This window comes from Dioszegia hungarica (assembly GCF_025882075.1).
Source record: "Dioszegia hungarica strain PDD-24b-2 chromosome Unknown MKK02contig_8, whole genome shotgun sequence".
Lineage (NCBI taxonomy): Eukaryota > Fungi > Basidiomycota > Tremellomycetes > Tremellales > Bulleribasidiaceae > Dioszegia > Dioszegia hungarica.
Genome location: NW_026515770.1, coordinates 2,220,815 through 2,245,420, shown reverse-complemented (window position 1 = coordinate 2,245,420; position 24,606 = coordinate 2,220,815). Strand labels below are relative to the sequence as shown.

At 57.3% G+C, this 24,606-nt stretch overlaps 8 protein-coding genes across 8 annotated transcripts; 3 read left to right on the top strand and 5 right to left on the bottom strand.

Moving 5' to 3' along the window:
* Window positions 1-452: 452 nt before the first annotated feature.
* On the top strand, window positions 453-4,079 carry MKK02DRAFT_25142 (peptidase family C54-domain-containing protein; the record flags this gene model as incomplete). Its single annotated transcript, XM_053086993.1, has 5 exons — window positions 453-1,839; window positions 1,882-2,199; window positions 2,246-2,703; window positions 2,750-3,454; window positions 3,504-4,079. The coding sequence occupies 5 exons, from the start codon at window positions 453-455 to the stop codon at window positions 4,077-4,079; spliced, it is 3,444 nt and encodes a 1,147-aa protein (XP_052945642.1).
* Window positions 4,080-6,380: 2,301 nt separating this feature from the next.
* MKK02DRAFT_44560 (uncharacterized protein) lies at window positions 6,381-8,438 on the top strand (the record flags this gene model as incomplete). Its single annotated transcript, XM_053092988.1, has 10 exons — window positions 6,381-6,443; window positions 6,497-6,535; window positions 6,583-6,643; window positions 6,690-6,949; window positions 6,996-7,211; window positions 7,256-7,389; window positions 7,435-7,862; window positions 7,908-8,217; window positions 8,268-8,375; window positions 8,423-8,438. 10 exons carry the CDS (start codon window positions 6,381-6,383, stop codon window positions 8,436-8,438), a joined length of 1,635 nt encoding a protein of 544 aa, XP_052945641.1.
* Window positions 8,439-8,512: 74 nt separating this feature from the next.
* On the bottom strand, window positions 8,513-9,342 carry MKK02DRAFT_33191 (uncharacterized protein; the record flags this gene model as incomplete). Its single annotated transcript, XM_053088667.1, has 2 exons — window positions 8,513-9,062; window positions 9,128-9,342. The coding sequence occupies 2 exons, from the start codon at window positions 9,340-9,342 to the stop codon at window positions 8,513-8,515; spliced, it is 765 nt and encodes a 254-aa protein (XP_052945640.1).
* A 279-nt stretch (window positions 9,343-9,621) lies between these two features.
* Window positions 9,622-13,652, top strand: MKK02DRAFT_25454 (uncharacterized protein; the record flags this gene model as incomplete). The annotated part of the gene is made up of 7 exons (XM_053087042.1): window positions 9,622-9,817; window positions 9,911-10,440; window positions 10,487-10,646; window positions 10,690-11,787; window positions 11,870-12,625; window positions 12,647-12,919; window positions 13,009-13,652. The coding sequence occupies 7 exons, from the start codon at window positions 9,622-9,624 to the stop codon at window positions 13,650-13,652; spliced, it is 3,657 nt and encodes a 1,218-aa protein (XP_052945639.1).
* Window positions 13,653-13,897: 245 nt separating this feature from the next.
* On the bottom strand, window positions 13,898-17,785 carry MKK02DRAFT_26330 (uncharacterized protein; the record flags this gene model as incomplete). Its single annotated transcript, XM_053087173.1, has 9 exons — window positions 13,898-14,242; window positions 14,292-15,321; window positions 15,368-15,497; window positions 15,544-15,718; window positions 15,765-16,025; window positions 16,081-16,965; window positions 17,017-17,168; window positions 17,213-17,353; window positions 17,413-17,785. The coding sequence occupies 9 exons, from the start codon at window positions 17,783-17,785 to the stop codon at window positions 13,898-13,900; spliced, it is 3,492 nt and encodes a 1,163-aa protein (XP_052945638.1).
* A 664-nt stretch (window positions 17,786-18,449) lies between these two features.
* On the bottom strand, window positions 18,450-20,838 carry MKK02DRAFT_44556 (uncharacterized protein; the record flags this gene model as incomplete). The annotated part of the gene is made up of 12 exons (XM_053092987.1): window positions 18,450-18,751; window positions 18,815-18,940; window positions 18,985-19,176; window positions 19,231-19,362; window positions 19,410-19,515; window positions 19,559-19,761; window positions 19,807-20,040; window positions 20,087-20,267; window positions 20,314-20,477; window positions 20,528-20,536; window positions 20,587-20,693; window positions 20,741-20,838. The coding sequence occupies 12 exons, from the start codon at window positions 20,836-20,838 to the stop codon at window positions 18,450-18,452; spliced, it is 1,854 nt and encodes a 617-aa protein (XP_052945637.1).
* Window positions 20,839-21,584: 746 nt separating this feature from the next.
* Window positions 21,585-22,800, bottom strand: MKK02DRAFT_36887 (eukaryotic translation initiation factor 3 subunit G-domain-containing protein; the record flags this gene model as incomplete). Its single annotated transcript, XM_053089514.1, has 7 exons — window positions 21,585-21,610; window positions 21,664-21,965; window positions 22,024-22,250; window positions 22,309-22,402; window positions 22,455-22,531; window positions 22,586-22,674; window positions 22,749-22,800. 7 exons carry the CDS (start codon window positions 22,798-22,800, stop codon window positions 21,585-21,587), a joined length of 867 nt encoding a protein of 288 aa, XP_052945636.1.
* A 510-nt stretch (window positions 22,801-23,310) lies between these two features.
* Window positions 23,311-24,377, bottom strand: MKK02DRAFT_44554 (Endonuclease/exonuclease/phosphatase; the record flags this gene model as incomplete). Its single annotated transcript, XM_053092986.1, has 2 exons — window positions 23,311-23,331; window positions 23,439-24,377. 2 exons carry the CDS (start codon window positions 24,375-24,377, stop codon window positions 23,311-23,313), a joined length of 960 nt encoding a protein of 319 aa, XP_052945635.1.
* Between the last annotated feature and the right edge of the window lie 229 nt (window positions 24,378-24,606).

Sequence of the window (24,606 nt, the reverse complement as noted above, 5' to 3'; positions counted from 1 at the left end):
TGCCGTAAGGATCGCTTAAGCTTGAAGCTTGCTTGACGCTTGACGTCAAAGCAACGAGAACCACCGAACAGACGTTCCCAAAGCATCTTCAAACGACGATAACGAATATCATAACGCTCAGCAGCTCATCTGAGGAGGACATCGCAGCTCCTTGACGCCAGAAGTTATACGACACAGCCGAAAGAACGAGCCTAGAAGTCCAGCGACAGGCTCGCACGACCGCGTGACGCGACGCGACTGCCAGCTCAAGGACCGCCCCGGCGCCCCCGCTTCACCAATATCCAGAGCAACAACTCTGCCCTCGGGGGCTGCATGACTCCAGACTCGCTGAGACAGGTGTGATCAACGTTCTTGGGGTCCGTCTGACGAAAGGTGAGTGGTGCAAGTCGATGCGGTCCAGGAGTGGCGACTCCCTTTGTCATATAACTGATGCCCGTTCAGCTCTCAACGCCATGGCCGGGCCATCGTCCTACCACGCAACCGCTGAACAGGAAGCTTCCTTCACCTCTTCCTCTCCACCCACTTCCTCCTCCTCTCGCCCGAGCACATCCTCACACCCATCCGCCTCAAGCAGTCGGAGCAATCTTCCTCAGGCGCCGCCGCCCGGCCGGATACCGCCACCGAAGGGACGGTCACTGCATGCCGCGGGGCAGAAGCTCGGCTTGGGCAGGCGCAAGGACAGGGACAAGAAGAAGAAAGATGACGGCGATGAGGAGTGGACGCTGGAGGATGGCGCTATAGGGAGAGCAAGCGTTGATGGTGAGCGGGAGGAGCTGCTGTCGATGGACAACTCCCAGATGACAGAGAAGCCAGCAAAGGAGTCCAAGGGGAAGCGGCTGGCGCACAAGACATCACAGCTATTCTCGAGGAAGGATAAGGATAAGGACCGGCCGGCCGACGATAGCCAGTCCAACCTCAATCTACCTACTACGAGTCGCCAGACCTCTTACTCGTCGGTCGCTTCTGGCGAGTCAAGTAGGACGAACGGGTCCTCCAATCTCTCCTCCAATATCCAGCGTCCTCCCTCGAATCCCTCTCGACAATCGTCGGCAATGTCGGTCCCGGTCGAGCCAAAAAGACAGCACTCTCGCCGGATTTCCCAAGATTCCCAAATGTCGTGGCACGGCATACAGCGCACCATACGCTCGGGCTCCTCATCCGGCGATTCGCCTACGGAAACGCATCTCCCCATTCCTCGCCGCCAGTCATCCAATCTCAGCGCCTCAGTGCCCGCACTATCTCGCAACGCCCTACCTCAACCCGGACCCCATCTCGCCCCATCCTCCATGTCCACCCGGATGTCTTCCTGGTTCACCCATCTCATATCTACCTCATCCTCCCCGGAAACAGTCGTTGCTGCTTCTCCGGAACCCCCTTCCCCAGCGCGGAAGCCTACATCTGCTGCAGCTAGCTTCCTCAATGCCGCTCGGCAGCGCGCCGTAGATGGGGTCCGGAACCTCTTGCTGGACACGGAGGCGCAGCCGGACAAATCGGCGGAACTCATCTGGCTTATGGGTACACCCCATCCAGGCTATGTGGCGGCCTCGCCCCTTCCGTCGCCCTCTGTGGAGCTTCCGGACCCTCTCGAAGAGCGACGCGGGTCGGGCTCGTCTGGCCGTCCCTCACCGCCATCAAAATCGGATTCTCTGCGGCCAGCGGCATGGCCCAAGAAGAAGGATACAGGTCCGATGTCTCCGCCAAATCGATCTCTAGGACAGCTGTTGACAGGCTCGGCGATATCGCTCGGTTCGCCGGGGAAGCAGGACGGTAGCGCGGAAAGTCCCGGCAGGAGGAAAGCAGCAGGCAAGGAGAAGGAGGTGCTGAAGTGGCCAGATGCTTGTGAGTATACCTTAGCTTGAAAGCGATTTAGCTGAACCACAGTCTACGACGACTTCCGGACCCGAGTCTGGTGCTCCTATCGCGGCCAATACGCACCCATCCTTCCACTCCCTCAGAGCCTTCTCATCCCATCTCCAGGGGCCTATTACTCCGCCTTCGCCTCTTCCTCTAGTACCGCACTCTCATCCTCGCCCGTCGATGTTGCAGGCCAGGCGGGTCTAGCGACGAAGCCTTCTTCCTGGGGCTGGTCCAAGCCACCAGAAGAGAGGGGGCTGACGAGCGATGCTGGGTGGGGGTGCATGTTGCGGACGGGCCAAAGTTTGCTTGCCAACGCGTTGATCAACCTACATCTCGGTCGAGGTGAGCTTCGCCTCCCTCAAACGTTGGGAGACAGCTGACTCTGCAGAATGGCGAATTCCACCTACGAAACCCATCTTCGACCCCTTAGATCCAGCGACTCTTCCCGAGGCCGAGGCATATGCTACCTACGTCCGCATCCTCTCCTACTTCATGGACGACCCCTCCCCGCTCTGTCCCTTCTCTGTACACCGCATGGCTCTTATTGGCAAAGAGCTAGGCAAGGAAGTCGGGGAATGGTTCGGCCCATCCACCGCTTCTGGGGCACTCAAGACGCTAGCGGATGCGTTTCCGCCGTGCGGGCTGGCGGTGTCGACCGCTACGGATGGGATAGTGTACAAGAGCGATGTGTATGCTGCGTCGCACCTGCCGGAGGGGGATTGGGGTGGAGATGGAAAGGACGCACGAAGTGTGGCGGGGAGATGGGGTCACAAGGCGGTCTTGATTCTAGTAGGACTGAGATTGGGTTTGGACGGTGTGAATCCGATCTATCACGATAGCATCAAGGTAGGTTCAATTGATTGAGGGCTAAGGCGGATAGCTGACCCCTCAGGCTCTATTCAAATTCCCTCAATCAGTCGGTATCGCTGGCGGAAGACCGAATACATCGTACTACTTTGTCGCATCGCAAGGCAATTACCTATTCTACCTCGACCCCCACTTTACCCGCCCAGCCGTCCAGCTCGAGATCCCTCCGGCTGCGACTGGTATCTCAGCACAGCCGCGCTCGTCCGCCGATACCGGGGCGTCCAGCGTGGCTCCTGTGCTGGAGACGCCGCTGGACGTGGACGAACCACCTCGGGCTCGGATGGACATGATCGACGTCGATGACATCTCGGATGACTCGGACGACTCACTTTCCCCAACAAAGAACCGGCCCAAACGCGGTCGGCACGCCAAGAAGCTCAGCATCGCCCAGTCCATCCCGCGCGAGTCACCGCCCCTTCCTTCCCGTACAACGTCAACTCCTACCACCCCCATTCCCCCAAGCTCGAGCAAGACAGCGGACGTCTTCGACGCTCCCCAACCCTCCACCTCCGCTCGCGACATCGACGTGTCAACCGACACCGGCGAGGCCCCACTCATGGACCCCCAGACCGCATGGTACATCGACGCTTACACCGAAACCCAGCTCCGGACCTTTCACAGCGACAAGGTCCGGAAGATGCCGCTTTCTGGGCTGGACCCCAGTATGCTTCTGGGCTTCCTGGTACGGGATGAAGCGGACTTTGAGGACTTCTGCAGGCGTGTATCGAGCGTAAGTCTACGTCACGTATGAAATGAGAGAGTGAGGCTGATCCCTCCAGTTACCTCAGAAGATCTTTTCGGTCCAGGAGGAACCTCCAACGTGGGATGACGATGATGCCGCCGGTCTCGAATCGGTGTCGGAGCCGGATCTATCGGATGAGGATGGGTTAGCGCGGCCGATACCAGGTGGAGACGAGGAGGAGCTACTCGCGGATCCCGAGCTCGTCACTCTGGACACACGACCCACACTTCGACAGGCGCCCAAGGTTTCGGTGGAGGAGGATGAGTGGGATGCTCCCTCCCCTATCCCTATTCTCGGCGGCGTTATCGACCGCTCCGCCACGCCAAGTAGCATCCCCGTTCTCGTCGAGCGCCCATCGATGGACATGCCAAAGAACGCCATACCGGCTTCTCCTTCCCTTGGGAGGGGTCAGGGCGGTAACGGGGACGGAAGAGCTTTGATGGATGAAGGGGAGGAACAGAGAGGAGGGGAAAGTGGCGGTCGGGAAGAGGAGGAGGATATGGCGACGAGTATGGATATGGGGCAGCCGAGGAGGCCGGCGCAGGGTGCGCGGGGAATGATGAGGCAAAGGACGGATTCTTGGGTCAAGCCGGATCGGCCGGATGATATCTAGGTAGCTGGTAGCAGGTGTATATGATCCCTGTGAGAGTACTGACACACTGCCTGACATAGGTCCAAAGAGCGGATGGTATTTATGAAGACACAGCTCGCCTCACTGACAAGCTGGAGTGACGCAAGGGAAGGGAGCCGGCTATCAGCATCGTCCTGGCGGTTGGTTGATGTTGACCATAGCATGAGGCTGGATCCCGCTCCTCGCAGCAACCGTCCGAGAGTGACAAAGGGTCCTCCATCCACGAGTCGACTTAGGGCTTCCCAGATCTGGCCTTCTGACTGCACGACACATGGCGTGATCTGCCTGTGCTGCGCTAGATTGCGCTTGGTCAAAGGAAGGACCTTTCGTAAAGAACAATTTAGCGAGAAGAAGCGTTCTTGGCTTCACTAAGGGAAAGTCTTGCCACCGTCAAGCTTCACCCTTTTGTGTATATAAGGAAGACTCTGGAGAAGCTGATCTGTAATCACTTTGCCTCTCCTCAACGCACATATGTCATGAGTTTTCCCCAGGAAGCCCTACAAGGCAGAGGCCGCGATGACAGACTTCCTCGACCTCGCCCCTCAATCAGCATCGATCCCGCTGACCCTACTGACTCAGGCGGAGACGACCGCGAATATCCCACTACTCCGACTACATTCATGGTATTGCCCAGTCCCAAGAAACTGCCTCGGTCCACGGCCTTCGAGTACGTCAGGAGCTCTTGGGGTGATGCTTTCTCTGAGACATACGACTGCGCCAAAATCAGCCATCGACTGCCTTTTGCCTACACCACGCTCATTTTTCATGATTCCGAAGATTGCGGCAAGCTGATCATGTGGCATATCTATGGTAACAGTGAACGCACTGTACACAACCAGGTCACATTGCAGGCCGAGGAGGAAGTTGACTGGTGTCCACACGTGAGTCGAAGTCTCCGTTGAATCGGCTCGCCGCGTGCGATGTCACGGGTCTCTCGTCTAAGCTCTCAGGAGACCCTGCCTAGTGAGTGGAAGGCGGACAGAATCGGCTCGTACTTTGATCGGCTGAGCTCTGAGCTTTTCTGCAAAACTCTTGCTGGCGCGCTCAAACTCCCCAAGTGGGTCGGCCTGCAAGACGCTGACTCAAGCCCGGACCATAGTCCGACGTCGGCCAAACATCCTACAGCCTCCATAGCCGGCTCACAGGGAGATACCGGACCCTCATCTGTAGCTGAGGCTCGCAGAGCGCACCGGCGAGCGTGGTGGATCGCAAAGGACCGGACTCTACTGAGACGTTTCTCGCCCAGCCTGTACGATTTCTCAGACTTGAAACCAGGAGATGCTGCAAACGAAGATCGAGAAATGTTGGCGCAAAAGCATGAAAGCTGCTCGATTGGTAGGCCATTCTGGAACCCTTCGGCGATCATCCAAGAGAGAAGAAGGAGAGCGGAAGAAGCAGGCTCATCAAGCAGTGCCGGTGGGTCCCCAGAATCCAACGCAGGGATGTTCCTGCCTACAGGCGCCCACTACGTCCCTCAGAATAACTCTAATACCAGTTGGACCCCGCAACAACTCGGGCGCGCCCGGTCAACCCACTTCGATAGCGATGTACCCCACTTGGAGAGCGCCGCACCTACCGAGCCCCCTTCCCTAGATCAGTCACTCGCGTCATTACCACCGCCGAACTGGGAGTTTCCTGATGCGGGAGGGCTGGTGCTGAGCCCCCTCATGGCTCATCCCGTACACGTCCGGGTCAGGGGACTGGATCTCCGGATCATAGGATTGGACACAGAGTCAGAGGGGACTGCGGGTGAGCATTAGAGGTAGAGGTATTGATCTTGTCGACATGCATCACGCTTTCGTACGTACGTCAAGGATTAGGTCAAGGATCAACCGCTACTTACTGTCAGTGTCCGGTATGGGTCCCGGTGTACCCGGCTTCCGTGCCCGGGGCTGAATCATCGATCGCTGCCTGGTTCACTGATTGAATGTTGATATTTTAATGCTGTCAGAAAGGCTACAGTGGTTGTTGCCGTTCGCTCGCTAGCCTTGGCGATGTGGAGTACAATGTCACCTGCGGCAGCTCTCCAGGCCCTCTCTGTAACTCACTACCATACAAATGAGCGTCTTGGTCTGCCACACTGCCTGAGCCCCGGCCCCTCTGGCTGACCACTCCTCATTCCGCAGCCACGTGGGACAAAGCTGAAACGTCAGGCACGTCTGACGTAAGCTGACCCTGAATCGCTCAAAAGATTTCCGACGCGACTCCATGTTCCATGCTCGAAAGATAAGATATAGATACAAGCAACTCTTCTACTTACACCCAGCTCACACTTCTGCCAACATGTCCGCCGAAGAGATGCACAGCGTGTACGACACGATCCTCATCCTTGACTTTGGATCTCAGGTGGGCTGCATCTTGCTTGATAGCTAGCAAGAGAACGGGGCTGATGGCTACAGTACTCGCACTTGATCACCCGGAGATGTCGCGAGATCAATGTATGATCAAACCTTCTGCCGAAGGCGTGCTGGTACTGATGATCCAGGTCTATTGTGAGATGCTGCCCTGCACCCAGAAGCTCAAGGACCTGAAATGGAAGCCTAAGGGTGCGCTTCTTTATCTCCGGACCTGACGCAATTGCTGATGTGAAAGGGATCATCCTCTCTGGCTCGCCCTACTCCGTATACGACCCCGAATCGCCTCATGTCGACCCCGATGTGTTCACTGCCGGTGTGCCCGTTCTCGGTATCTGCTACGGCCTCCAGGAGATTGCCCTGTCTCACGGAGGAAAAGTCGAAGCGCATTCTCAGCGGGAATACGGATATGCCAAGATCAAGGTGGAGAAGACAGGCATCGCGCACGCGGACAGGCTATACGACGGCATTGAGATGGAGGAGGATGGAGGTCTCCAGGTAAGCTTAACGGTCCGGATGCTGATTAGATGAAGCTAATTGGCAGGTCTGGATGTCCCATGGCGACCAGCTCACCTCATTACCACCCAACTTCATGACTATCGCCTCTACTCCTACATCACCGTTCACTTCCATCGCCCACAAGTCGCAAGATATCTTTGGTGTGCAGTTCCACCCCGAAGTCTCGCACTCGCCCAAGGGGAAGGAGGTGATTGCTGCGTTCGTCAAGAACGTGTGTGGTATCCAGGGCGGTTGGAGCATGGTGAGTCCACCGCAAGCTACTAGCGAACTTGAGCTGATTGGCAGGACTCTTTCATCCCCAAGGAGATTGCCCGGATCAGGGAGATCTGCGGAGAGAAGGGACAGGTCATCGGTGCTGTGTCTGGAGGAGTAGACTCCACTGTGGCTGCGAAGCTCATGCATGAAGCTATTGGTGACCGGTAAGCCAGTCCGCACCTTTGCATTTATCCCGAGCTGATTTTCAGGTTCCACGCGATCATGGTCGACAACGGTGTTCTCCGGAAAGACGAAGGCGCCAAAGTCCACGAAATGCTCACCAAGAACCTCGGCGTCAACCTTACGGTCATCGACGCATCGGAGCTCTTCCTTGGCCGTCTCAAGGGCGTCGAGGACCCAGAAAAGAAGCGCAAGATCATCGGCAACACCTTTATTGAGGTGTTTGAGGCGGAAGCAGCCAAGCTGGAAGCGGCGGCCGAGAAGGAGTTGGAGGAGAAGGGCGGAGAGGCCAAGGGGAAGATTGAGTGGTTGCTCCAGGGTACCCTCTACCCCGACGTCATCGAGTCGATCAGCTTCAAGGGGCCGAGCGCGACTATCAAGACGCACCACAACGTCGGCGGTCTTCTGGAGAACATGAAGTTGAAGTTGATTGAGCCTTTGCGAGAGCTGTTCAAGGGTGCGTCTGATCATTTTACGAATCGGGTCGGAGCTGATATCGCAGACGAGGTCCGCGCTCTCGGCCGTCTGCTTGACATCCCCGCTCATCTCGTCGGCCGTCACCCCTTCCCCGGACCGGGTCTCGCCATCCGGATTCTCGGCGAGGTCACCAAAGACCAGATCAAGATCCTCCAACAAGCGGATGACATCTACATTGATGAGATCCGCGCTGCTGGTCTGTACGACCAGATCTCCCAGGCTTTCGTCGCGCTCTTGCCGGTCAAGGCCGTCGGTGTCGCCGGGGACATGAGGACGTACGACCAGGTCGTAGCGCTGCGGGCAGTGTCGACCGAGGACTTTATGACTGCGGACTGGTAGGTTTGGTCTGACCAATAGAAATAGAAGGGACAAAGCTGATGGGCAGGTTCGTATTCCCGCCCCAGGTATTAAAGAAGATCTCGTCTAGGATTACCAACGAGGTCAAGGGGGTAAACCGGGTTGTGTACGACGTGACGTCGAAACCGCCGGGAACGTGAGTTTGATCGAGTTGCTGCTCGTTGCAGCAAGCTGACATAGCAGTGTTGAATGGCTATAATCGTGATGCATATCTACTGCCAGCTAGTCGTATCGAGGTGGAATCTATCTGTAAATGTCCTTGTTTTCTCCCTTCTAGGTCTTCAGCCGCTCCATCGATGCTAGCTTTGCCTGCGACGCCTCCCGGACAAAAAGTTCCACCTTGGCTAGCGTCGGCCATTGTATGGTGAAGCCAGTGGTTGGAGTACCGTGGTAGCCGTGGGAGTGCAATAAGCATTTCAACAAGGGCAAGTGCCAGAGCTCGCGGACGGCTGAGACCACCTCGAAGACGACAGCGGAATCGAGCTTCTCTTTCATTTCTCCGCAGCGGAGCAAGGCGATCTTGGCATTTCCAAGGTCGTCGTCTTGACTTGCGGCGCGGAGCAGCTCTAGGGGCTTGTCCTTATAGGCTATCACGTATGCCCCGGCGAGGAGTATCTTGAGCCGATCGCAGTCCAGATAATGGACGAGTTTACGGTATTCGTGGAGGACCGCGAAGTTTGTGGTAGTATGAGAGATGGCGGAAGGGGCAGCGTACTGGTCGAGGAAGAGGGAGATGGCCTCGATACTGAAGTCGAGGGGGATGGCGTTTGAGGGGGGCATATGCGAATTGGGGATATTGGCGAGCATATCTCTGAAGAGGCACCTGGACAGGTCAGCGGATAATGCATCGAGTAGATCCATAGCCTACTGGACGTCGGTTCCACTCACGACTCTCTCTTCAGTGCGAAGGACGATGCCCGGCAGTACACTCCTTCCTTCGAACAGAGGACGACGTCCTGGATTGGGTCGCAGTGGAACTCGTGCCACTCGATGGATTCCCCTGCTACAATTTTCGGTGCAGGTGATATAGCGTTACTGCTCGTGGCTGGGCCGTAGCCTGGTGGAAGTGGGGTAACGACCGCAGTACTCATGATGTTCTGCATGGCGTCTCGCTGGATGCAAGTGACGAGGTGTAGACTTGGAAGTGAGGCAGCGGAGAGCGCATTGCATGCAGGCCAGCCGCCTCAGGCGCTAAGCTAGGCTCAGGCAATGCATGCAGTGTAATTTGGCCCCTCCTTTAAGCTTTTAGCTCAGAGCGCTGAGCCGAGGAGGCTGCACCTCGGCCATCGTTCTCTCTCACATCCATATTATATAGCTTCCTCTCTTGTCCAGCCTACATTTAGTGCAGCGACACCGCTGAGATATACCGGCACAGCCGCAAGATGTCCCACTTGTCCAGCCAGAGCGCGGTAGCTCCAGCAGCAGCTCGACCCGCCAAGGCCGCTCACTACTCGTCGGCTTTATCCGCTGCCCTCCTGCACGGTGCTTGGGCAGATGGGCACGCCGGCAAAGACGCAAAGGGATATGAGGTGTCCTGGGGAGAATTGGTCAGGAAGTGGGGCAAGCATACCGGCGGCAGTGAGTCCCTAACCACGGTAGTATCGGCGACGATATGAAATGCGATACTTCATGAACGTGTTTGTACGATCTCGGGCGACAACTGATTGTCAGATACCGCTTTAGTGCATCATCTTCGCGACATCTCTCTGCTATATCTCTCGGCACATTCGACGGTCCAGACATCTTCATCGGGATATATCACTGTCTCGACACCACCTATATCCTCGGCTCAGTCACCGCCAAATACCTCGGGCAGCCATCCCGTAGATGGCCAGCACTCTTCCACATCCTCAGCTGATGCTGGAGACAGCTCTCAATCCGGCTCTGGGTCTTCCTTCATCCATATCCCACATCCGCACCTTCGCCGACACAAGTCGAAGCCGTCCTTTGACGCTACCCGAGCTGCGACCAACGCATCGGGACCCAGTATCGGCGGCAGCACGGTCCGCCAAGCGGAGAAGGCCGCCTTCCTATCTGCGTCGGACCTGGACGGTGATGAAGGGGAGGGAGAGGAGTACTGGGCTGAAGGTAGTGGATGGTGGAATGGAGTGGGAATGGATCAGGTGGAGGAGGTGAGGGACGGGATACGAGGATCAGAAACTGCCTTGAAAAGCGGAAAGCTGAGCGAGGCCGAGGCGCAGGTGAGCTTGGTGGCAGGCAATGACTATGTTCATGGCTGATCTCTAGTCTGCGCATCTTCTACTGGCATATCATCACCACGCAATTGGCGACCATCAGATGGCTCTCACAATCCTAGAGGGCGTGCAGTGGAGTTTGGAAGCTGCAGCTGGCGCAAACGGCGGCGAAGCTGCAACCCTGGAAAGAATACGTGGAAGATGTCTGCAAGGTAGGTTTGGTCCACTTAGACATCAACGAAGACTGACAACCAGGCATGTCCTATGAGCTGCTCGACCCCGCATCCCCAGCGGCCCTTCAATGCTATATATCTACAATCGCTCTCCTCGGAACAGCCTTCCCTTCCCCTACGCCATCATACCTCTCCACGTCCTCCTCGATCCCTGCCGTTCGCCTCGCCTTTGAGCCAAACCGCGAGCTACACCGCTGGCTTGCGACATCCCTCTGCCGCGCAGCGATCATCTCTTCTCGGCAGCCAAACGCCATTCGCCAAACTCACCAAATCCTCCGGACATATCACAACTATGCCGCCTCCTGGCCATCATCCTTCCGCCCAAATCAGCGTCATCGAATGCTGCTGCTGTACCTCTCCGCTCTGGCGGCCGGGTACCCCGTCGACAATGTAAATGCGGACTCGCCATACCTCCTGTCTGGAGGCGAGACTAGCCTATCCGCCCGAGCAGTGTGGCGGAAGGAAGCGGAAGTCGCTATCCGAGACGGACAGCGCCTTCTTGCCCAGACGACCAGCTTCCCGCGAGCTGGTGCGATCAACAAGCCCGTGCGGAGCTTTACCAGTCTCTGCGTCGCCCTAGCGGACCGTTCTCCCGTTCTCACCATGGCGGTCATCGATATCCTCTGGTGGTCGATGACTCTGACATTCCAGAGTCAGAGCGTCTTGCGTCATCTCACTCGGCTCCTACACCGCAAAGACCAGGACACGGACGCGAGGCGGACATTCGAGCTCTACGTCCAGTCGGTCCTCAAGTCCCGGCAGACCGCTCAGCCAGAGGCCTCGCTCTCGCTCAGAGACGACCCGTCGGATGAAGCGCCGGAAGTTCCCGAGCATGATGATTCAAAGGAGGCGACCACGTCCATCAGCGGGGAAGAGGCGCAGGGAATCGACAGCCAAAAGACGGAGGCAGAGTCGGATGGGGACGAAGAGTTTGTGGAGGCGTTGCTTGTCGGTGTCAGGATCATCTCGCGGGATCTGGGCGAATTGGCGGAAGGGTGGAGATATGCTTGTCTAGCTAGAGAGGTGGTTAGTAGACTGCCACGAGGTGGTCAGGCGAAACGATTGCGAGCCGAAGTGGAAGAGGTATTGGGAATCGTAAGAATGGCGATGGCCACAATCGGTGAGAATCAGTCTGGGATATGTTTAGGCTGTTTCAGCTGACGTTGCAGCTGCTGACCCGATCACTCGCCCGAAATATCAAGCGCAAGCCATAAACCACCTGCTGACATCGTGCAAACTCGTCCCTTCCTCGGGTGAGATCCTGTACCACCTATCCTACGCCCAAGCCGAGGCTCGCTCGATCGACGATGCGACACAGTCCATACACACTTCGCTCGAACTCGACTCGGAGAATGTCCAAGCCTGGCATCTCCTTGCGCTGCTCCTCACTGCCAAGCAGGATTGGGAAGGCGCACGGAAAGCCTGCGAGGCGGGTATAGCGATCTGGGAGGCGGACGAAGCCACCGATTCCGCTACCGATGAGGAGGATGACGAGGCTCCCGTTCCGGCAGTACCCGAGCTGGACGCCAGCGTCGAGTCGAGAGACTTTGCCACTTCTCCCTCGCGGACAACCGGGCCCACAACGTCTTCAGCCGCACACTCAGATCCGCTACTCTACCCATCCGGATCGCTCCGCCCCCTCGCACCTGCTCCCCCACACAAGATCCCTCGCTCACGCCGACTTCATAACGTCATTCGACTCCGCATGACACTGAACGTCATCACCGAGAAGATGCAAGGTGCTGAAGTGGCCATGCTGCGGCACCAAGAGCTGTTTGCGTTTTTCTCGGCCAGGTCTGGCGAGGGAAGGCGGCAGTTTGGGTATGGGTCAGGCGGGATGGGGACTCTGCCGAGTATGAGTACTGTCGGTGGACTGGGTGGAAGTTACGTGAGCGTGCTGGAAAGCGATAGCCCGGGGGATAGTGTTGTCAATGGTGAGTCTTCCTTCAGGTACTTATGTGTGCTCCGCTGATCCCCAGTACACCCGCCAACGCCTGTTCCACCACAAGGCTACACGCTTGAGACTCCTCCACGGATCACTCACTCGACCGCTTCGTCCTCACGAGGCTACTCTACCCCCGAAGGCGACGGGACGGACGATGATAACGCTGGCATGGAGACTTTGACCCGTGATTTTGCGGAGAAGGGATCCATCCAGGAGAAGGACGGACGAACATCAGGCTCGAGGAAGGGACTGGCGAAGCACCTGCACGTCTCCGGGGTGAAGGGCATGGGGATGGGTCGGCCGAGCAGTGTTCGGAGGACGCAGGACGGGAGCGGATCGGGTGAGTTGGCGATTGATGAGGTTGAACTTTGCTTGCAGTGAAGCTGATTCGAATAGACCTTGCCCAGCGGGACCGAACGGCCTCAGCATCGTCTGTCGCCTTGTCCGTCGCGCCCACCGCCAAGTTCTCGCACTATCGCGGTGCCGGCCCCAACGCATCATCCCTCCGAGCCCCTTCTGCTCCACCCATCAACGCTTCGGCTCCTCCACACGGCCGGACACCCGGCGAAAGCCGGATCCTCTCCAGTCTTTGGCTCATGTCAGCCGCGACATTCCGGCGATTGGGCGAAATGGAGCAGTGCCTCGTAGCAATCAACGAAGCCGAAATACTCGACCCGGAGAATGGCGATGTCTGGATCCAGCTGGGATTGTATCACTCGGCCGGCGTTCCGCCAAATTACCCCGCTGCCCAATCAGCCTATACAAAGGCTGTCCTCCTTCGTCCGCTCCACCCGGCCGCAATCATCCACCTCAGCAACTTGTATCTCAAGACGGGCCAGGTAGATCTCGCGCACAGCTTCCTCAACCAGGTGACGCAGGACAATGGGTGGGATCTGCCCGAAGCGTGGCTACTGCTCGCTCGGGCATGTCGTGAGCAGGGACGAGAAGCGAGAGAGAAGGAGTGTCTGATGTTCGCACTGGGCTTGGAGGAGACGCGCGGTGTACGAGGGTGGAGGGAGGCGGTTGATAGATGGGTGTAAGGGTTTACGAATAGATTATAATACTGGGTTTTGTGGGAACGAGGTTGTCGGTCATGTTCGGGAGTCATTGATAGATTGCATGCACCTCAGGGATGCGCCCCGGATCAAGCTTAGATAATCCCATACACTATAAACCCAATGTCAAACCCTAGATATCGTACCGCATCGTCTAGATTCTGCCAGCATTCAATGTGCTTAAGATCGCCACCACAACCTTGCAGCCCCTCCGTGACCCACACGACCATCTACTCGACGCCAAGCTTCATCAAGCTCTTTAGACCCTTCGCCACGCCGAAACTCGCCGCGGCAATCCCCTGCCGCACTTCCTTGCCGAATCCTGCCCCTCTCGCCGCCTCTTGCGCCTCACTGAGCTTATTGGTATCTTCCACCAAGCCCTTGAGCAGGCCTTCGCCCTCGTAGCGTAATGCAGCGGGCAGAGCGTTCCCGGCAACCGCCACGATGGACGATGCGATCGCGATGACTTCGGACAAGTGCTCCGTCAGGGCGGGGGTTTGCTGATTGGTCCGGATAGCAGCGAGGAGGTTTTGAATGGAATTGACCAGTGCAGAGGATTGAGCGTTCAGATATGGCTGAACAGTCAGCTTACATTCCATCGCAGTGCGGGACCCATCAACTCACCTTGAGCTCTTCCCATTCCTCTTCGCTCCCTTCGCCTTGCGCATACCCAACTCCGGGAGACCGCTCCCCGTCTTCCACCCTGACCTCGGCCAATCCCGCAACGTGATTTGCCGGAGATCGCGCAGTGATCGGTACGACCTGGCTGCTCGCCTCGCTCTCTTCGCTGGACCGACCGCGGTTTCTGCTAGGCACGAAACGATCGTTCGTCGAGCCAGAGGCTGAGCGGACCGGTGCAGGAGGAGCTGCAGATGGCCTGTAGCTGTTGCCATTTGCGTTCACGGCGGGATTACCGTTTCGAGACTCGACGACCGGTCTCTGATCCCGAGGATTGGAGATGACGCTGGCTTTCCGCTCCAGGTCAAAGCTGTCTGACCGAGCTTGCGAAGACGCCGACTGGTAAGAAGTCACATTCGCGCGGAGGTGATTCCCGGACTCGCCGAGATTCCGCGCTGACAGCTGATTCTGAGCGGGAAAGTAGGAAGTAGGAGGATGTGTGATCGAGGGCGAGGGGGTTTGGCGGTCATTCGTGAGGTTCCGAGTGGCGGACGGCCGCGAGCTCGCAGAGGAGGCTACCATAGGTGCGTTCTGAGCACGAGAGTTTGACCTGGCCGGCTCGACGACAGACGGTCCAGGCCCGACCGGAGAAGTACCGTACTCCCGGTCAAAGGTGCCATTCGCACCCTTTGCGTCCCGCCCGACCATGTCCCGGATACTCAAGCTGCTCCGGCTACGTCGTGCGGTCCGACGGATCTTGAGCAGCTTGATGATCTCGACGACATTCGAGGATAGGTGTCCCGCTGCCCCGTCAAGCAAGGATACGGGCGAGAGACCAGATGCCATGGCGTGGTTCCGAGCAGCCTGCATGAGCGCCGAAAGCCGAGTGGTGGATTCGTGTTTGAGCGATTCGAGCTTGGACGAGTCGACGTCGAGATTGGGTTTGGCTTCGAAGGATTTGACATCCTCGCCAATCTCGGTGATGGCTTCTACGATCGCCTTCATGGCTGGCAGAACGCCGGAGGGTGCAGATGATCTGACAATCAGCTCAAATTTAGATCAGCAGTCTACTTTAAACATACCTAGCAGCAGCCAGAAGTCCGTCTATTCCAGCCTGGAATGCTGAAACGTTGACGTCCGCGATATTGCCATCCGGAGACGCGGGCAGGTGGTCGTCTGATAATGGCTTCGAAACGAACATGGTAGATGTCGCTGAGAGGTCAGCTGAAGACCTCCTCGCGAATCTGTAGCGGCTCACCTTTCAAGTTTCTGAGCTCAATTCGGACAGCTTCATACTTCCGCCGGTATTCCTCCACTCGCGCCTCCATCTCGTTCATACCCGCCGCATCCTGCTCTCGCTCCGCCATCAACTCGTCATTCTTAGCCGAGAGTGTATTTAACTCGTCAACAAGGGAATGTATTTCGTTTCTCAGCTCGGATATCGCCTCGTCCTGCAGGGTCAGTGCTGGAACTCGCCACTGCAGCTTGGACGAGACTTACTCCTCCACCTCCACCGCCGGCACCGCTTCTCGCGACCTGATCTCTCAGACTCGCATTCTCCTCTTCGAGACGTCTCAGCTCGTCCTCGAGTCCATCGCATCTTTCCCGCCATGATCCCAGCTCATCTTCTCCCTGTCTTGACGACTGTTCAGCGTGATTCCGGGCGGTATCGGCGGCGTCGCGTGCAATGTCGAGTTCGTGTTGGACTGAACGGAGTGAGGAGGCATGAGTGGTGGCGCGCTGAGTCGTCAGTTACTCTGCCCATCCGTCGCTGACAGGAAGGAGCAAGACTCACCTCTTTCAACCCCCTCACTTCCGCTTCCCATTCTGCCCGCTTCTCCTTCTCAGCCTCGGCCAATCTCCGCATCTCCTCCCGCTCCGTCTCCATAATCCCCAACTTGCGCTCCAGCCCCGCCACCCTAAACTCATATTCCTGCCTGATCTTCTGCTCCCTCTCTTCGTCCATCGCCGCCTGCCCCGGTCCACCCGCAGCCATCATCCTCGACTTGCCCGTCACGTTTGAGCTGAATGACATTCGGTCATAGTACTCTCTATCGTCCGTCATGGTCGGAGAGAGCGCGTCGTTCGTGTTGGGTATCGGTCGAGGTGGCTGGGCCGAGACCACGGGCTGTAATGGCGGTTGTCGGGCAGAAATGGATGTTCCCGCCGACATCTGACTATCCCGGTCCCCATCCCGCCCGCTCGCCCGACTTCTCGATCTCGATCCCGGCTGACCAGGCTCCAACACCGAGTCCCGCGCATACGGGACCTCAATCTCCTCCTCCCTCATCCGGCTCTTGTTTGGGACAACCATATCCGATGTCGCTCCGATGGGGTTCATGTTCCCCCTTCCCGGCGGTTGTGGCCGTTGCCCTGAAGTCTGCCCGTACCCCATACCATTGAGCCCGGAGCCCTGGTTGAGCTGCTCTATCTCGTCCCCTCGGTCATCCCTTGATGGGCGGGATCGATGTGTATTTATGCTCGAGCCCGAGATATTCCGGGATCCGGACCGCTGGTGAGCGGACTGGTTGCTTTGCAGTCGGTTTAGAGGGGGTGGAGGGGGTGTGGGGTTGACGCGAGACCGGTACTGAGGATCCGAGCCCGAATGATTGGATGTCAGAGATGGTCGGGGAGCGGGACCAGGTGCGGGTGGCGGCTCGGCGTAGTCTTCCTCGTCTTGCTGCTGACTTCAGCTATGATCGACCAAATCAGCATGAAAGACAAAAAACACCTCTTCTTCCTCGAATTCAGGATACCGCCTCTTGAGCTCGTAGTAGACATCGCTCGCCAGGTCCTTGAATCGATTCCGAGGCAGCGTAGCCAACTTCTGGCGAGCCTGATTTCGTTTGGGATGGAAGTCGTCCCGAACCGGTAGGAATGGTACTAGACAGTCAGCTCTGCGCTGTTCCGAAGGCGAGCCAGCTCACTAGCATCTTCTGGAGATCCCTGCTCGACAGATAATCGCCGCATCAACTCGTCGTATACGTCTGTCGACAATTCTTGGAATTGCAGCTTGGTCAAGCGTGTAAGCTTTTCGCGGGCGGATGCTCGAGCCTGAGGCATTTCTGCTAGTCAGCTTTTGGCATCGCCGAGCCCCACCACGACTCATACAGGAGAAAGAACTCACCCTCCTTCAGCCATGTAGCCAGAAACTCCCTCAACGCCGCATAATGTACCCTAGCCACCTCCTTGCTCTCCCCTTTCCTCTCAGAAGAGGGCGGCTTTAGTCCTCCTCCCCCTCCGCCGCTTGGTCCCCCATTCCTACTCCCACTCCCACTCCCGTTCACCGGGACCCGTCCTGGCGGTCCTCCCCCTCCTCCTGGATAGCTGCCGGACCCTGCGCTTGGGTTCCGACTCCCCGACGCGTAGTTGCCATTGGGAGTTTGATTGTATGCCGAATAAGAAACGGAGGATGCGGTCGCTGCGCCCGGGGAATAGGGGCCGCCGCTTGACGGCTGGAGATGAGGGGGTTGGCGAGAGTAGGATTGGGCCGAAGACATGTTGGAGGGTCTTCCTATATGTATGTCCGCTGATGGAGGCGGCCGAGGTGGACGATGATGACTATAATGTCACAGCGGCGCGCATACCGGAGTGCCAGCGAAATTTATCTGGCGAGCCGGCTGTTGGCGTCTTGACCGCCGAAGGACGCGTATTTACCCGTTACAGGTGGGCACCGTTGGGCGTATCGCGCTAGTGCGAGCTGAGGAAGTGTATGGACTATAGTCAAGGCGATGGATGGTCAGTCGAGGATAAAGATGGTGTACGAGATAAGGCTATTGCGCAAACAACGCCTCCCGGGGTTTATAATACGCGGGGTACCTCGTGCCGATCTCCGTGTGTTGACAAGTCCGTCCAGCTGGTGGGCTCGACGGGTGGCGAGTGGCTCCTGCAGGGCGCCAAGGGAGACCTCCTTTGACACTTTCGTCCTCGCTGCTGCTGCTGATCTTTGCGGGTATGCTGGACAAGGTGAAACGCGAACAAGTGGAACCTTGGAATGTTTTCGCGGCCGCTCGGACGCGATCGGAGGCTAAATCAGGATGCGTTCTGGGTCCGGAAGCCTTGCACGACGCGATATGTAGCACATGATGATTGCACTGGCCACTCTAGATAAGTCTAACGTCTATGCTATGTGCGCGAGATCATAGCCTCCTCTTCTCGCAGCGCTCAACGACCAGTGTCGAAGCTCTCGACGTTCAGACGGAACGAGCCCGCTCCTTCCGGCATCGGGATCTGAGCCAGAGCGACCTGCTCGCGGGTGCCGCTCGCCGTGTGCGGCTGAGACTCAAGGGAGTCATCTGAGCGGTTCTCCGCCGCACGGCGCTTGGATGAGGCCCCTCCCCTCTTCTTCTTGTCGACCGACCATGCGATCTGGCAGCAGACCCACGCGCCCCAGGCTTGGGCCGCGAGGAGGCATGGGATCGTGAACCAGAGTATGACGCTGAAGGCGATGTCCGTGGGCTCGCGGTCTGGCGCGTCAGCGTGCGTTCCCCAGTTGCGTTCCCCAGGATAAAGCTCAGGAAGAGGCTTACATGTTCGCTGTTTGGTTCCCCAGATGACAAGCAGCCAGATCGCAGCGCCTACTTTGAGCACAAAAGAGACCATCGCGCCCGGTCCGAGGCAGGACTTGGTGAATCTAGTTGGCCATCCTAGTCGATCTAGATATCAGCATAGTGCCTTTTGTGAAGAGGCTGTGACGTACAAGATAGCAAGCCAAGGAAGACGACCTGCTCGAGTGTGGCCTGGAATAGCCAGACTTCGGCCGTGGTGATCAAGCTCGGATGTTGCACTTGATCCAGGCAGAAGACGACCCAGACGATCGCAAAGATCGTAAGGAGGTGGTGGATGAGTAAGGGGAGGCGGATGGCTTCACGATGAATCATCTCGAATATATCTGATATGTTAGCTCTCATCTCCAGCGTTCGGTCTAGCGGTAGTCGGGACTCACATAGGCCGGTAATGACCACCCCAGCAAGGCGGATACAGCCCACAGATGATACGCTGTAAGAGTACCAGGCGGTGGGAAAGGCCGCCAGCTGGAGACCGAGCGCGACCGAGGTGTAGACGGTAGAGAGGACGTCTTGCGCGTCAGCGGGCTGCTCTCGCGAAGCGAAGGATCTGACTCACATACGACGCAGGTGCGCTGTTGAGACCAGGAAAGCCGAACAAAGGCCTTGCTCGTCCGTAGAAGGATCGCTCGCGTCACGATCGCAGACAGCCACAACAAGAAGAACTGTGGATCAGCTTGGATCTGAAACCGAGCAAGTTAGTCTTACGTAGAGTATAGCGATGCTAGGGAACCATCCTACAGCGAACGGTCCGACCAGTAGCATGCCCACTTTGAGCAGCTCGGTCTCGCTAGACGCCGAGATGCCCTCGAGGCTTTCCGGGGAGTTGGAGGCGGGAGCGATAAAAGTATGCTCATACATCTGCTTGGTGACGACCTGAGTGTAGTTCCGTACAACGCACATCTTGCCACCTGAGTATTAGCTCCATATCATAGTACAAGATCGGCAAGACGTACCAGAAGGACCGATATTTGGGCAGTGCTCGGCCGGTCGATTTTTAAGCAGAGTGGTATGCATGTATCTGCATCCCGTCGTGTCCTGCCCGAGCGCCCACGCGGCACCGAACGTGCGGTTCCCAGTGAGGAAGTCGAGGCACTGCGAGGTCGAGTTGTACTGTTTGAGAGTGGCATCAGAGCAAAAAGTGTCGTGCAGAGAACAGATTCGCCGGGCCGCATGGAGCGTCAAGAGTTCTATGGGTCAGCATATTGCCCCTCGCAATGCCAGCTTGGGACTTACCTTCTTGAGTCAGGCGCCCAGGTGTCACCTCATTCTCCTTTTCGAGATCCGGCATGAGCAGCGACATTACTTCTTGCCAGAACCATGCCCACCGCCTAAAGGTCACGTCGTACTGCGACATCTGGCCACTCTTGCGATCAAAGACGAACCACGCATCGAGTTGGAGCGGTATGGACAAGTTCTGCTTATCAGCCTGGCTCTGAGGACAGCCGAGGGGAAGAGTTCACCTGCTTGAAGAATGTGAAAGACACGATGTTGGATAAGGAGACGACATTGTCCTGGATAGCGAGAGACTGTAGTCTGCCTGCGACCGGCGTAGGGATCAGGGAGGTCGGTTCGAGCTGAGCAGAAGACGCGTTGGATTGAGCAAACAAGCCAAAGACGTACTCGACTGCCTGATCAGCATGCCGAATGATCCAACGGAGAATACAGGAGACAGACCGTTGAGCTCTGCATCGTTAGCTTCCGACCGAGCTTTCCTTTCGCAGTGGAACACTTACCATCTCCCTCGAGTGCGGTCGAGATGTCGATGCGGCCTTTAATGTCTGGCTGAAAAGTGGAGTATGTTCCGCTAGCAGCGATAGCAGCATTGGCGGGGTACAAAATGCTGTCCGTCAGCTACCCCTTCTCTACTTCAAGCTGCTTGAGACTCACTCCTTCGAAAACTGCCCGACGATGTCGAGCCAGTGATAAGGCTGGCGAGCAGCGACGCTTCCGACCAAGCTGCTGATGGTGAGCAAGGTAAATCTCATCGTGGAGAGTGAGCTGGATAGTAACAGGTAAGAGTTGATGCCGATGAGCACGACATCAGTGAGTTTAAATCCCGCTGCTTTCAAGTACAGCTGAAGGAGCCAATGTGATCTGGAGCGCATGGGCAAAGCCCAAAGGTCTCCGAGATCTCAATACTTGCGGCAGAAGGGTGTGAAGGCGGTTGCTGTCCGCACTAAACGCGCTAATAAGAGGAGTTTCCCCTGAAACCTCGTCCGCTTTGACCGTCCTTCCTTGCCGTCCGTCGTCCCCAAAAGCGGACCTGCCACGTTTCAGAGTACGGCCCACATGGTGCAGCCGCATGGCCAGCACAGCCATGAGGAGACCAGTGTGGAGTCGGCGGTGATTTTCCGGATGGGCACGATGCGACGGAGACCGTACACATGGTGAAAGTGAGAGGTTGCGAATGATGCCGCACAGCGCATACCTTACCGTTCAAGGAATGTATAATCGCAAACACGTGATCATATATCATGATATCTTTGATCGTTGATCGTCGGAAGTGATAAACCGAGCTGTTGATGTACCGTGCTCTCCTCACGTCCGCATCATCTTCTCGTGCACAGACGAGCGGCCTACAACCTGTCCGCCTGTTCTGACACTCAACCATAGTTCGAGGTCAGGCTGCGTTCGAGGTCAGGCTGGTCTGCTTTGCACGCATGCATGTCCCGGCTAATACTGACACAACTAATCCTGCCCGCCACTAGCCCGCCATAGCACGACTCCACGCCTATCCACCACGCTGTTCTCTCGGGACTGGAAGCATCAGCACATATCCCGCGTCTATGGGCTAATTGAGCTGTACTCACCGGACCAAGAAACACTCAGAATCAACGAATCGTAACCCCTCCCGTTCATCTTTTGCAGCGCCTTCTCCGCATCATCCCTCGACTCGAAACTGACAAAGCCCAGTCCCCTACTCTCGCGCGTAACGTGGTCGACGACGACGTTCGCACGTACCAAACGACCCTTGCTCTGGAATGGCTTGAAGAGGGCTTCGAGATCTTCGTCGTTTGCGTCGGTCGAGAGGGAGGCGATACGTAGGGTGGGGAGGTCGTCACGATTGCGGTTCATCGATTCACCGCCGCCAGTAGCGCCTGCTCGTTGAGATCTGAAAGTCAGCACTCCTCTACGGGCAATAGCCGAAAAAGACAGCAAGCGCTACTCACGGAGGGACGTATTTGCCTGGTATACCCGCCCCTTTCGCTCCGAGACCGCCCGCTGGTGCAGCCTCCACCTCATCCGCGCCCTCCTCGCCACCTCCGTCCATAGAGTCGATAGCGGCCAAAGCATCCTTGTAGGGACACTTGGCAGTAAAATGTCCTCCCTTACAGAGACGACATACGACACCTTTGCCGGTGGGTGCCTTGGCGGCTTCGGGTTCTGGCTCGACTTGCTGCTTTGTCAGCCGTACCCCTACAAGACCTTGATGGCGGTCCGGAACGGAGGCGTACCTTTGACGCAGCGGAGATTTTGAAATGGAGGTTTTCGCCAACGACAGTGGTGGCGCGGTCTGGGCCGGCTGGCTTGTTCTTGTCGGCACCGAACCTATTCGATCAGCTTCTGCTAGCAAGACCTTATGCCGATTGGATCAACTGACTTGGCCCATCCCTTTCGCTCAGCCACATCGTGCGACACGAGCTGAGTCTGCAACTTCCGCCTGACCCGCCTCACGGTCTGCTGATCAGCTCCAGTCCCTCTCACAACTACCTGAGGAAAAGGCAAGCTCACCTTGACCTTCTTGTCATCATCGTTCAGCTTCCAAGTAGTGATCACCGTGATCCCATCCGCGCCAGTAACTTCCGTAGGCTCCGGGAGCTCTGGTCCGCGTCAGCCTCAATCTCCTCTGCGGTCCGCTCCTCCTTTCCCCGCTCTTCGGGCCTCGGAGACGCACCGGTGTCCTCCTCTGCTGTCCAGTCTGTCTTGATAGCTTTTGTGTCTGCCATTGTTGTTTGTATGGATGCTTATGAGATGTATAGAGAATCGCGTTGAATGGTTGTTCGAAATCTCGGTTGGGTGGCGAGCGAGATCTGACATAACGACGCGCGCGGAGTTAAGCGGGATTATCGTGGTGTGGCAATGGGTTCACCACCGTGTCCACACGTTGAAATATCGCACATGTGTGCACCGCAGGTCATAGATATTCTGACAGCTGCGGAGAAGTCGTTGCTACCTGCAAGAGATGCATAGCGGTGAACAGGAGACAGGACTTCCAAGCTAAAATCGCCTTCCTCCGCTGACAGCTCCCCACCCTCCCGACGCCCCCGCCTGGTGCCGATGAGCACCTGCATGATACGAAATGCACTGGCGAGGCGTTCCGGTGTGATACGCTCGTGGCCGTGATAGATACGCGAGGAATGAGGGGGCTTCGGGTATGGGGGTTCGTTATCGTCCCTACGGTGCGGTATTATGGAGCCGGGTAGATGGAAGCGGGTATCAGGGGGACTTCCAGGCAGCTAGCGGTACGAGGGTTTCTGCTAAAAGATCAGCATCTAGCCTCGATGGCACTACCCTGGTAACAGTAGACACACGTACGAATGGCGGATCCAAGCGCGACTAAAACCCCACATCACCCCAAACGCACAGAAGCGTACACGCCGATGTGGTCCGACATATACACCACCATCCCAGCGTACCTCGCATCACTGACGTGGACCCTCTCATTTCCGAACAGCTCCGCCTTGACCACCTCGTACGGCCTCGAGGGGTCCACCATGAACAGCCTGTCGAGGCGTTTGGGCGATTCCTTGACCGGGTAAGTGACTCCGAATGTGGGAATATTGTGGTTACGAGCCGCCCGAAGCCAGAGATCGTGCTCCCTCCACCAGTCGAGCGATGCCGGGAAAGCCGCCTCATCTTCGGGAGAGACGTTGGTGTCTCCGCAGAAGATCGCCCCTTGGCCACCCGCACTGAGGATGGTCTTGGCCTCCCCAAGCTGCCTTTGCCGCTCCGCCTGGCTCCGATGCTGGGGTGTGGGCGACTCGACGTGCGACGTGCCAACCTTGAAGCCGACGAGGCCCTCGGTAGGCTTGCCCTTAACGCCTGAGAAGGTAGCATAGAGGAGATGTCGACCTTGATTGGTCCCCTCGCGGGGTATGGGGCTGTCCGAGTATTCCACCCGCATGTCCGATGCGGCGACAGTGTCCCTATTGAACAGGATGAGGCAGCCATACCAGGTCTGAGGCGAGATATCCGCCCCTTCGTCCCCACCGCCAAAGTACCCAAATTTGGATCGCACCCCCTTGTGCGCCCGCATCATCGCCAAGAACTCCGAGTTAACTTCTTGTAGGCAGACGACATCTGCTCCAAGCCCGACGAGGCAGTCGAGAATAGCAGCGAAGCGTACCGAGCCGTGCATCTTGTTGTCGAACCAGACGTTTAGGGTGGCGACGGTAAGAAGGGGCCGCTTGGGTGAGGGGGGGGGATGTTGAGGTGATTTGAGCGGGATCGAACACCATGTCTTTGAGGACGTCAAGCTTGGTCGCCGGAAGGCAAAGGCTGCGAGTCTAGGTGTAGATGCCATCTCGACGACTATGGTCGTGTGATATGAGCAGTTGAAGGAGCTTGAGAGCTCGCGGCCGGAGAAAGGCGCTGCGCGCTGAATGGCTGCGTGGGCGGCTAAACCGCGGATAGTGTAACCACACCACCAGAATAGCCCAACAGCCAAGCCCGAAACGGTCTCCACGTTCGCGGACAATCTGCGAACGGGCAAGGAAGCCTCAGAGCCGCTTGGCGGACGTGCCCAGACGCCC